Source organism: Erithacus rubecula, assembly GCF_903797595.1.
Source record: "Erithacus rubecula genome assembly, chromosome: 17".
NCBI lineage: Eukaryota > Metazoa > Chordata > Aves > Passeriformes > Muscicapidae > Erithacus > Erithacus rubecula.
Window position 1 is genome coordinate 13,696,751 of NC_136669.1, and position 12,705 is coordinate 13,709,455.

Here is a 12,705-nt window from a genome sequence, read left to right on the forward strand (position 1 = left end):
CCTGAAAGGTTTATCCCAGCCCCAGCCTTAGGGAACAATTTCAGATTAATCATTTGAATCCCTCACAAGAGAGTGTTCTTGTCTGGCACTCCATGAAGAGCTGCTCAGCACAGCTGCAGCTCCAGGACACAGAATCCAGGCCCCAGCACAGAATCCCAGAGTGGTTTGGGTTGGAAGGGACCACTGGGTGTCACCTCACCCAACCTCCCTGCTCAAGCAGGGTCCTCTGAGTACATGACATAGGGCTGTGTCCAGGTGGGCTTTGAACATCTCCAGGGAAGGAGATCCACAGTCTCTCTGGGCAGTTTGTTCAGACAATCCCATGGGAATTGCTTTCCCCTCTGTTCAGTCTCACTGCCCACCACACAGCACTCCTGGGCTTTGCCTACACAAGATAAGCCAACATCAAATCTTTCTTCTTTCTGGAACTTCTTGCCAGTTTAATTCCTTTGATTCATTCTGGGGTCAGGCAAATGCCAAATGTGGCACTGGTAAGGAATAAAAGAGCAGGAACAGGCTTTTCAGCAGCAGTTGCTCCTCAGATTCCCTCAGCTGTAACATTTCAAGACCACACTCTTATTTTCTGAGCAACTGGGAGTCTTTGCCTTGCAAGCACCAGCCCCTTTTCTTATAAGAGAACAGCTTTAATTCCTACCTCTTCACACCCCACTTGGATTCTTTCTCTCCCACCTTCCTCTTCTTCCCCTCCTTCATCCTCAGCTTGCTAAGACTACAAAAAGCACAACCCATTCTACTTCATCAGCTGGTAAGAAACTAATTCCCTTTAAAAATACTGTAAAGGCACCTACTGTACCTGACAGCAGCAATTTGTACTGCCCTGGGCAACCCAGAGGCTTCAGACAAGAATATGCAGAGCACAAGGGAAAGGCCTGAACACCTCACAACCAAAGCACAAGGAGAGCTGAGTGGATTTGAGTGGATCATAAGGGGAAAATTTTCTCACTAGAACACATTAGAGCTGCCCCAGGAAGGCCAAAGGGCAGTGAAAGGGGGTAAAACCCAGGGCAGTTTGTAGAAGCACATTTAGGTGAGGTAAAGCTCATTGTTCTCTACCCTCCTTATTAATTGGGTACATTAATTATAAACCACTCAGGTGTTTGGTTTTTGTCAGAATCAGCCACTCTCAGGTACAAGTCAGCAATGGTGAGGTGATCCACAGTCAGCAGGGCAATAAGGACAGGACAGAACAGCCAGGACATGCAGCCTCACTCCTACACCTCCCCTGTGCTCTGCCTACAGACTTGCTTCTTGATTTTTTATTTATTTATTTTTTTTTAAGCTGAGATTTCCCCTCAGACTGCACTTTAGCAGGTTGTCAGCTCTGCAAGCACCTGAGGACAGCTGCTCACAATCTCCAGGACAGCAAGAGTGATCAGAGCTCTCAGGACTGAAATGAAAAGACCTGAATGAAACAAAAAACTGGGGTTGTTTGTGCAAAGAGGAGGAGCCTGGAGAGGATATGTGACACCAGCATCCATCATACATAGAATAATGATGATAATAATGACAATCCATCATATCACAGAATATCACGATTGGGTTAAAGGGACCTCAAAGCCCATCCCACACCCTGCCATGAGCAGGACACCTTCCACTGTCCCAGGTTGCTCCATACCCCATCCAACCTGGCCTGGCACATTTCCAGGGATGGGGGAGCCACCACAGAAAGAAGCTCAAGTCACAGCATGGAATCTTTTAGATAAAGCCCACAACAAGCAAAGCAAACATGAGAGCACTGAGGGACATTGGGTTACTAAGTTTGACAAAAACCTCCTGAACATTCACAGGCTGTTCCCCTGCTTTGGGGCAGAGTGACCAAGTTCACATTTGGTCCAGACCTCCCTCAGCTCTGCTGTCCTGCTTTCAGCTGGGATAGAGTTCTTTGTCCTCCCAGCAGCTGGCACAGGCTGTTTTGGATTCAGGATGAGAAGAATGCTGATAACACACTGAAGTGCTTACCCTAAAACAAGTTTCCCATGCTCTGCTAGCAAGGAGGTGCCCAAGAAGCCGGGGGGAGCTGACCCAAACTGGCCAGAGGGATATTCCATTCCTCAGAACATCACTCCCAGAATATGAACTGGCTGGGAGGGGCCAATCATAGCCTGGACATGAAATGGGAATCAGCAGGTGCTGAGCAACCATGTTGCTTTTGAATTTCTTTTGGGTTTATTTTCTCATATAATTATTATTATCATCATTATGTTTTACTTTGCTTCAATAATTAAATCATTCTTACCTCAAGCCATGAGGTTTTTTACTTTCTTTTCTGATTCTCCTCCCCATCCCACTGGGATGGAGAAATGAAATGCAGCAGCCTGGTAGTTTGTTTTTTTTTTTTAGTAACCAGCTGGGGTGAAGCCATGACACCCATGAGGCTGCTGTTATTATTATTATTAAGTTTAATTCATTAAATTTAAACCCCCCTGGCACAGCTCCTGCCCTTCCTGGTCCTGTCCCTGCCCCAGGGAGCAGAGATTGGAGCTGCAGCCCCTGCTGAGCTCTGCCCTCAGTCTCCTTCTCCAGCTGAACAATCCAAGTGCCCTCAGCTGCTCCTCAGACCCTTCCCCATGGCCATGCCCCTCCTTTGGACACTCTCAGCAGCTTTAGATCCTTCTGATCCTTGGTGGGTGCCCCCATGACTTGAGATGATGCTCTGCCACCAGGGCACAGCAGGAACACGCTCCCCTTCTGCTCCTTAGTTCTATTTCCATTAAATTCAGCAACAACTCATTGGAGGGAGTAAAAAAAGCCCCTTTACTTAAGCACCTCTTTTTAGGGTCAATTTTTGCCAGCTTAGCCACAACAACAGGAACCAGAACATCTCATTTTTGAAGCGTATCATCCACTGAGTGACTCAGCTGGCACAAATCACAGCTGCAGGAACCACAGCAGGTTCCTGAGGTGGGCGAGAGAAAATATTCCTGGACCCACAACACTCGAGTTCAATCCTACCCATGTCTGTTAAAAATACACCAAGCTCTTCACTTTTAAATGCTTGGACTCAAGCTGACTCTACACGAGCCTGTCATTCTCAGGCACGTTAAAGCACATCAAACAACCTAAGAAAAACGAGGTAAGAAACACTCGAGCAGTCACATCAGGGAGCACATTTCTCATGTCAGGGGCACGGCACCCGCGGGGCTCGGCCCGGGCACGCTCCGCTCACAGCACCTGAGGCGGAGCCAGCGGCCGGTACCGAACGCCTCAGAGCGGAACGGCCCCGGGGCGCCATCCCCGCGCGGCCCTGCCGCCAACGCGGACTGCAGCGAGCGGGTACGAACCGCTGCGGCCACGGGCCCACCGACGGGGAGTGCCCGGGGCCTGCCCCAGAGGTGAGTAGTGTAGTCCAGTCCAGTCCAGTCCAGTCCAGTCCCGTCCCTCACCTGCGCCCCAGCGAGCGCCGCCGCCGCCACCGGAACTAGTCCCTCCCGCGCAAGGCATGCCGGGAACACTCCGCCCTCCCGGATACCGAACTACAACACCCAAGAGCCCCCGCGGCGCCGGGCCAATGGTAGGAGCCCGTGGGGGGGCGGGGCGAAGGGCAGCCAATGGGGCTGTGGCTGGCGACGGGCGGTTGTGGCGAGCAGCCCCCGAAGACGCGGCCCCGCTGCGCTGTCCCCGGCCCTGCGCTCGTCCCGGTGCCGCCGGTTCGCTGTGCCCGCAGTCCGGCCCGGCGCTGAGCAGGGCGGTGGGCGCCGTGAGTGAGGGCAAGGGAGCAGAGCGGGGCGGGGCCGGGGGCGCGGGAGCCGCGTTGCCATGGGGACGGTGCGCGTGCGCCGTGGCGGGGCTGCGAGGGGAGTCCCTCCGGCGGGTCCCGGTGCTGCGGCTGCGGGGGCTCAGCCCTCAAACCAAGCTCTGTCCCCCTCCATCGCCCGTATCCTCAGTGCTTCTCCTTCCCAGCAAACGCCACTTCTGGTGGCACGGAGGAGCTCAGGCTTTCAAGCCTCAGAGTCATGGAGTCATTAAGGCTGGAAAAGACCTCCAGAAAAAGATGATCAAGTCCAGCCCTGGAGCTGCCGCCCCCATGCCCAAGCTCTGCAGAAAGTGTTGTGCTGCTGACAAGTGCTTGTGCTCCCACAGAGGATGCTGCATGAGCTGACTGTCATTCAGATCCAGTGTCCATCCATAGCTGTGGGATATTTATCTCAGAATTTTGCACAGGGAGCCATGCTAATTTGTTTTATCCCCATGGGGCTCCTGTGACCCTTGGCAAGCTCTGCTCAGTGTCAGAGCACAGTGCTCCAGCCATGAGGATTTCCCTCTTCTTATCCAAGTGAAATTCAGTGTTGTCTCATACCAACAAAACCCCCATTGATGTTGCTTATAAAGTACCTACAGAGGTAATTTGAGAGTTATAAACTTCCCAGGGAGTAAGATGAGTTTAACTTCATATTTTGAGGAGTGTTAGTGGCCAATGCAGATAACAGTGACAGTGTGATCCCTTGAACAGTTATTTCAGTCCTGAGGAACACAGTCACCAACCTCTGATGGTCCCTGGGGTCTCTTCCAACCCTGGGTATTCTGTGAAACATCTGAACCAGAAATCATTTACTCTGATGTAGGATTGCCCTGAAAACCATGTGATTGTAGCAAAAAAAGAAAGTTTTTCTGTGAGGGTGAATTATCTGAACTCTTAGCTCAGCTGTAGTTCCTTCTGTGTTGTCTCAACTTCTCATGGACATCAAGAAAGAGGAGAAAGAATCCACTTTAGAAACACTTTGAGAGGTCAAAATCCATTAATGTGCTTATTCTTAACTTTTTTTTTTTTTTTTGGTATAAAAATCCAGTGAAACCATAAATAAACATGAATCACATGGAAAGTTCCCTGCCCATGGCAGGTGGGTAGAACGAGATAGTTTAACCTCCATTCCAACCCAAACCATTATGAGATTCCATGATTTTGTGATCATTTTATCTATCCTTTGAGTAGTGAGGAGGGGAATGTGAGGGAAATTGGGAAGAGGAGTTAATCCAGCTGAGAGCAGAGGTGACAGCCTGCCTTTGCTGTGTCCTTGTCCTTTCCTTGGTTGAAGAGCACACAGTTACAGCACTCTGGCTAAGAATCCCAAAAAAATACTTTATAAATGAGGGGCTAAACTGCCCCTGGGTAGTGGTGAGTAGGGCAGAAAGCTCTCAGCTCTTTCTGAACCTCAGGTGGGAAGGAACAGGTCCAAAACTGCAGATTTTAACATTCCCTGCTGGGAGTGCTGGGAATTCCTCTGCCCTGACCACACACACTCAGTCCTTGTTTTGGACTGATGTTATCTAATGGTTGGAGAGATGTCTTTAAGCTCATCTTGCCTTTGCTTGAAGGGAAGCTGTCCCAATGGCCTCAGAAGCACAAAGTGAGGATGCAGAACATGCAGCTGAGCCTCCTGCAGCTCCTGTGCAGGACAGGACATTCCAGTGGGGAGCCATCCTTGCTGCAGTGAAGGACCAGCTCCCATCCCTGGACTCTGACTCCTCCACAGTAAGCACTGAAAACCTGCCTGATAGATAATAGATGATGATGATAGAAAAAAAACTCTCAAAAGCAAGAGCAGGAGACCTTATCAGGCATTTTGAGGTATCCTGGGTGGGCTGCCTGTCCTGACTATGGTGTGTTAATCCACAGCCTTCTGGATTATCCTTAATTATCAGAGTGTAATTGCCACCTCCTCTCCCTGTATTCTTTGGATTCTGCCCCTCTGCCCTCTCAGGTGAGACCCCACCTGCAGAGCTGCTCCAGCCCTGGGGCCCAGCACTGACTTGGAGCTGCTGGAGAGAGTCCAGAGGAGGCACCAGGGTGATCAGAGGGATCAGCTCTGCTGGGAGCCAAGCTGAGACAATTGGGATTGCTCAGCCTGGAAAAAAGAAGCTTTGGGGTGACCTGATTGTGGCCTTCCAGTGCCTAAAGGGGCTCCAGGGGAGCTGGAGAGGGACTGGGGACAAGGGATGGAGGGACAGGACACAGGGAATGGCTCCCACTGCCAAAGGAAAAGATTAGATTGGATATTGGATCCTTCCCTGGGAGGGTGAGGGTGCCCAGAGCAGCTGTGGCTGCCCCTGGATCCCTGTCAGTGCCCAAGGCCAGGCTGGACAGGGCTTGGAGCAGCCTGGGACAGTGGAAGGTGTCCCTGCCCATGGCAGGAGGTGGCACTGGATGGGCTTTGAGGTCCCTTCCCAGCCCAAACCATCCTGGGATTCCATGATATGATGGATTATTCTGTATTTGAGGCTGGTGTCACATGTCCTCTCCACAAGGCATGTTGCTTTTTCATGCTTTTTACCTGCCAGAGAAGCATAATTGCAGAAACTTTTTCATATGAAGTGTGAGACTGAGAGGTGTTGTGCAGCATCCTTGACAGGTACAGGTTTTTCATTTGCTGGGTCTGGGCCAGGCTGTTCTTGGCTGCTGAATATCTCTGTTCACAGAGACCATTGCTCTGGTGTTCCTCTCTAGTCCAAGATGCTCTGGCATTGACTTTCCTGAAGGGATAATATATCTCAAGATTTGATTATTAATGGCATTTTGTCCAAATCAGAACATTGTGTTAATTTTGAAACATGAATAAACTTGAAAAACATTTTGAACACACAAAGGATGTATTTTATCTCAACTTAGTGTAGCCATTAATGGAACAGGGGGAGATTGTGAGATGTGCAAGAGCCAGAAATTCCTCCAGTGGGTATTTATTAATTATTATTAATCAATGATCCAAAGCAGTGTGAGCTGGTGGATAAAGTGTTGATGGGGATTCCATGACCTGGATCTTTCCCTGTCATGCTGGACAAGCTACATTACCTCACTGTTCTCAGTTCCCTCTATCAAAACTGTTTTAATTATTCTGAACAACCCTTGTTGGGGTCTCTGTAGTACAGATGAAGGCCCAACACTGAAATTATTTCTAGGCTTTCTTGTTGAGTAAATTACAGGCAGGCTAAGCCAGAGGAGCAGCTCCAGATTTTGGTGCCACACACCCTTGTATAACCCCAAATCATGCTGAACATTTTTTTCCATTCTTTACAATCTCCAAATTCTCTGTTTCTATCCCACATGGAAAAGATTTCCTGCAGAAGGAACTGAGGCAATCTGACTGGCACTTCATTTGCATTCAAAAGATCTGCTTGTGTAATCCCTGTCCTGCTGAGGCTGCAGTTCCAGGGCTGCACCTTTGTCCCAGGAGTTTCCAGGTGCACAAAGATCCATTTGTACATCCCAGAGCTGTCACCTGAAGGTGCTCTGCTCCCACCTCCAAAAATGGCACTCACAAATGTGTTTTATGCCCTGAAGCCCTTTCATTACCCTGATATGCAATTTATTAAGAGGAAAGATGTTCTGTTGCAGTTGGCTTCATGTTAATGACACCAGAGAGGAGATTCTCTGCAATGTGAATTCCCAAAATTTCCCAAAATTCCCACACTTGCAAAACAAAGGGAGAAGCAGGAAAGCTGTGTCCTGACTGCTGAGGAGGTGCTTAATCTCCCTTTGGTGACCATGCATAAGGATTCATCTCCAATGCATATCTGATGTTTAGAAAAGGGATTTTCAGAGCTGTCTAAATGCTGCCTGAGCAAACACAGCTGCACTTTGTGTTCTGAACAGGAATCAGGGCAGTGAAAAGCCTTCATGGCCCTGCCTGGCCTCACCTGGGCTCCCAGCAGCTCTATTTCAGCTCAGCCCTGGCCCTTCACTGCCTCTCTGAGCTGTGCTAGGGGAGTTTTGGTTTCTAGTTGTGGTCCTGCCTGAGCCAGACTTTCATCTGTGAATTGACTTTGAGTCTTGATTTCTGACCAGCCTCATCACTCGTGTTGCCCAAGGATCTGGAGTTGTGCCTCAGCCTGGCTGCTCCCCTAGGTCTGTCCTGCTTGTTCCTCTTGGCTGCTGTGGGACTCCAGTCCCTGAGAATCCCAGAATGATTTGGGTTGAAGGATCTTAAAGCTCCTTGAGTTCCATCCCCTGCCATGGCAGGGACACCTCCCACTGTCCCAGGCTGCTCCAAGCCCCATCCAGCCTGGCCCTGGACACTGCCAGGGATCCAGGGGCAGCCACAGCTGCTCTGGGCACCCTGTGCCAGGGCCTGCCCACCCTCCCAGGGAACAATTCCTGCCCAATATCCCATCCATCCCTGCCCTCTGGCAGTAGGAGCCATTCCCTGTGTCCTGTCCTCCAGGCCCTTGTAAATATTCAGCATATTTATATGTATCTTGCCTCTCTGATGGTGAATGAGGTAGTGCAGAGAATCACTTGGGAGTCAGAGAACTTCCCACACTTTCCATTGCTTTTCTCAGCAGGATGTTTGTAATCAACCTCCATGGGAATTTGAGTTTTACATATTTTTTACATTTGTAGCTTGCTGAAATGTGGAGTTGGTGACTCTTGGACTCCCAGACTGTCTAGTAAAGGTGTGACTGTAGGGAAACTTCTTGTCTCTGCACTTGAAGAGATGCCAGCATGGGAATTGTCACTGCAAACCAGATATTCCAATATCAATGAGTATTGCAGCCTCCTGTTCAATTTCTCTTTTTTTTTTTTTTCTTTTTTTCTGATTGCAGTCTGATTGTGAGAGTGATGAGGAGCTTTTCATCTTCCAGAGGGACCTGCCAAACCTAATTCCAGACCTGTCAGAAGAACTGCTGATGTTTTCCCTGGAAGACTCCCAGGAGCAGGTTGGGACAGTTGTGTGTGGGCTGTTCTGTCACCCCTCTCTTCTGGCTCTTCCCAGTGTGGGCAGCTGCTGATGTTTGACCTGTTTGACTGAACAGGAAAAGCCTAGTCCTCAGTATTTTCTCGCACTAGAAAATACATTTTTTTTCTCTTTTTGTAGTGGCCTTTTAAAGTTTTCTCTGTTCTTGAGAATTTGGACCTTTTTGGTCCCATCTCCTGGCAGTTTTTATTGTCCTTTTACTGTTTTTTTTTCCCTGTGCACTAATTAACACTGTGCAATCATTTTATGTGTCTAGAAAATTAACCAGGACAGTGCAGGAAGGAGGAAAAGTATGAAGTTTACTCTTTGAACAGCTTTTCTGGGATAAAATAATCACATTGTTCCTTCAGTGATGAAGATAAACATGAACTCATATAATGGTTTAGGTTGGAAAAATGAGTACATGTAAGAAAATGTAATTGAAAGAATGTTAGGAGCTCCTGAAATTAAAGTTTTAGAAAGTAAACAGTCTCACTGTTTTCCATGAGGGGTATAGTGTGGGATGTTTCCATATGGTGTCTGAGCTGGAGCTGTTGCCTGCCAATCACTCTGTTTTGGTTTATTATCCATTTCCAAAGCTCAGGGAGATTGACTTTCTATATGTTTGTGCTTTCCCTACCTGTAGCAAATCCAGGAGGCACAAAGACTTCCATGGGAGAACTGGAACAGAGACTTGGAAAGTTTTGACTTTCAGGAAGAAACAGATGGTGCCCAAATCTTTGCAGAAGAAGATGTACAAATGATTAAAGATGAGGCTCCTGAGCCTGCCAGCCTGACTGAAGAAATGCCAAACCAAAAGAGAGCTGTTCTTGAAGAGCCTCCCTCAGATTCCACACATCACCTTGAGGAGAAAGAAATGGGCAGGACACAGGCCAAGGAAAGAGGGAACTCCTGGTTTAACACAGCAGTGTCTGTGGATGAGCTGTACAGCAAAAAGGAGAGAAGGAAGCTGATAGAGACAAAGATACTCTCCAAGGTCCTTGTGAAGCCATCCCTAAAGCAGGATGTCAAGCCTCCCTCCCATGGCCTCAACAATGCTCCAGGAAGAGTTGCAAAGGAAGAAACCCCAGCTGAGCATCTTGGAGAGGTGACCCATTTGTCATTGCAGGCAAGTGGCCCTCAAATAAAGCTTTGGGGGTGCTGCAGGTGGGGTGGGGGCACAGAGCAGTGCCTGCACAGTCCCACTGCAGTGAGGAACTGAAGTGCCCAGCTCTGGCACACCACACTGTGTTACCCAAGTACCAAAAGCTGTCCCAGAGCTGTCAGTGCAAGTCCAAACCCTGGCAAAAGCCATGGATCAGCAGCAAGGCTCATGAACTGTTCAGGGAAGCCAACCAAAGCATCTGTCCCTGGGAAGGAAAAGAGTTTTTCAGGTCTCAGGCAGACTTGGCATTAAAACAAGGAGCTTTTTGGCCTTCCAATGGAGTGCTGGAGGTGAGGAGGTGTTTAGGATTGTTCCTGGAGTCCTAAATCTCACCCACCTAAGGCAGCTCAGTGTTACCTGGAATGTGGCCCAGAGTGGGGGGTGGTTCTCTTCAGCTCTGAGTTACAGGTCTGCCTCTATTGATTTTTAAGTTCATTTGGACTTAATCAGCACAGAACAGGTCCTGATCTTTCTGTTCAAAGCCTGCCACAGGTCAGAGTATAGATGTTTCCCTTCTCCTTTCATATATTCACAGAAATGAACTTTTTGATGTTAGAGCTGTTCCAGTCCAGGCAAATCATGGAGCTCCTGACCTGTGAGTTAAACTGTTCTGCATCATTGAAGGACATCTTTTTCAAGTGGGTCTGGATGTAATTCCCAGCTCACCTCATAGAATTCAGTCCCTGTTAATTCAGGAGGCCCTATTTGCCTTTCAGAACCTGTTTGATATCAGTGACTTCAATGAGCTGAAGTCTGGTGCTTTGGGGTGAGTTCTGACACCAGGCTCAGTGTGTTCTCACTTTCATTTGAATGGGGTTGCTGCTCCCCAGCTCAGCCAGGCACCTCAGTTTGTGTCAAGTTGCTAAACCTAATGTACAATTTCTTCTTGATTCCTATCAGTTCATTTGAAGTGTTTTTTGTTTTTATTTTAAGTTCCTTTCTGTATTAAAAATTGAATTGTGCAAACCTTCACTTCTATTTCTTCTGGAACTTAAAGCAGTGCTGCAGTGTTAGAACAGATCTAATCAAGGTTGAGATATGTGTGAAGATTTATTGCTCAGGAAGGAGGGAGGATCTCTTCAACAAGAGGGGCAGATGCTGGAGGTGAAACTGCAGGGTTTGGAGGCTGCTTCTGCTTTTTTAAAGGCCATGAGTGGTTGTGTTAAATGCATATTTGTGGCAGTGGTGGCATTGTCACGACTCACAGCCCCCTTCCTTTCAATAAAACTCATAAGCACTTCTGATTTGTGGTGATGATTTGGGTATGGATTCTTTTCATTAAAACTTCAATTTCAAATAATGTTCAGAGAGGAAAGCAATGAGTGGTTAAAATGCATGTGGGCTTTCATAGCAGCCTCTCATAGCTGAGTCAGGTGAGTGTGCCCTCAGCCAGGGATTCAGAGCAAGGAAATGGATGATCCTCCTTCAGGGTGGGGTGAGCAGCTGTGAGATATCATCTGATACTGACTGTACCCAGAGAAATGGGAATTTACCCTGCTCACAAGTTGGAGGGGGAGGAAAGGGCTCATCTCAAAGAACTGAAAAGCCACAAGTCCTTCTGTGGGTGGCAGGGAGAAGTTCTCACATTATTATTCAGGATCAGAATGCACATGCTTGACCTTGCATCAGGCCACTTTTTAATCTGTTCCACTGTCTTCAGTGTTTTTTTGAGTCTTATCAAAAGGGTTCTTGGGTTTTCAGAGAAAAAACCTCAGCAGAAGTAGCTGAAGCAGCTGGAGGGATGCAGTGTCTGAAGGGATGTAATAAATGCATTCCTTTCTTACAGCACTTCATCTGGAATTGCTGAAAGCAAGCTGACACTGAAATTAGGGGTGGTCTTTTGGGAATAAACTTTCCATCACATTTCTTTTATCTTCTTTCAGAATTTTGAGAAATGGGATGTAGGCAAGCATCTTGAGGAGCTGGAGCAGCAGGAGGAAAAAACTCGTGCAGAAGTTGCTTTCTTCCCAGCAGATTATGGTAATGTCACTAGTTGAAAGTGCATTAAAATAAATAAAACTCAGGTTCCTGTATTTAAGTCATTCCCTGCAGGATAATTTTGAATGCAGAAATCATAGTGGGGGTTTTAAATGCTTCTAAAACATATTTAATTAGCTTCCCTCAAGACTTCATCTGGGTTTCCTAGCCTGAAGCCAGTGCTTCACAGCCTGCCATGGGCCAGACAAGCCAGTTACAATATTATCTTTATCCTTCCCCTCTGCCAGGCTGGATTTGGGGAATATTGGGTGATTCCATGGCAGAAGACCTCAACTGATGATTATTTTGTTGCTCTTCCAGAGACTTTCAGGAGGAAGTCTGAAGATGAGCTCATGAAAAGGTTGGGAGAGCTGTGTGCCAAGCAGGCCAGGGCAGTGTCCCCTCCCTGGGGGAAGCCATCAGCCAAGCTCTGCTCCTTCCAGGGACAGCAGGACAATAAGTAGGTCCTTTTCTGTCACATATCCCAGCTAATCCTGGCTGCCAGAGTGGAGACTGGGCAACTTCCATTGGGGGTTTTCTCTGTAGCCTTGCAGAAAGCTGATATTGGAGTTGGAATACTCAGGCATTCATTTCCATTTAATGATAAACACTTTGGCATTCTCCATCAAACTTCGTCTAAACCTTGCCAGACACTTGGGATAAATGGGAAAGGCAGGAAAATGAGCCTAAGCCAATTATTCTGCTCACTTTTTTTTTAGTCTAGAGTACCAATTTCTTACTGATACCTCAATAGAGCAAAAATACACAGGATGATTTTCTGTGGGTATCAGTGGAGATGTCAGTGCTTCTTGGAGGTTTCTGTGTGAAGGAACAGCATTGTTCAGAGGGAACAACATCAATGGTGGCAGCACAGAG

General features: G+C 47.9%; 1 protein-coding gene across 5 annotated transcripts in view; it reads left to right on the forward strand.

Moving 5' to 3' along the window:
* The first annotated feature begins 3,259 nt into the window (after positions 1-3,259).
* DNAAF8 (dynein axonemal assembly factor 8) overlaps positions 3,260-12,705 on the forward strand; it is an 88,136-nt gene continuing 78,690 nt past the window's right edge. For 4 of the 5 annotated variants that reach the window (XM_079321020.1, XM_079321022.1, XM_079321023.1 and 1 more), the window contains exons 1-6: positions 3,563-3,718; positions 5,335-5,491; positions 8,557-8,670; positions 9,334-9,816; positions 11,736-11,832; positions 12,151-12,289. In XM_079321020.1, coding sequence (XP_079177146.1) covers positions 5,348-5,491; positions 8,557-8,670; positions 9,334-9,816; positions 11,736-11,832; positions 12,151-12,289 — 977 coding nt within the window. In that variant the 5' untranslated portion in view covers positions 3,563-3,718; positions 5,335-5,347. Of the gene's footprint in view, positions 3,354-3,562; positions 3,719-5,334; positions 5,492-8,556; positions 8,671-9,333; positions 9,817-11,735; positions 11,833-12,150; positions 12,290-12,705 lie in introns of those variants that run through there. The other variant, XM_079321021.1, reaches the window with a different exon arrangement.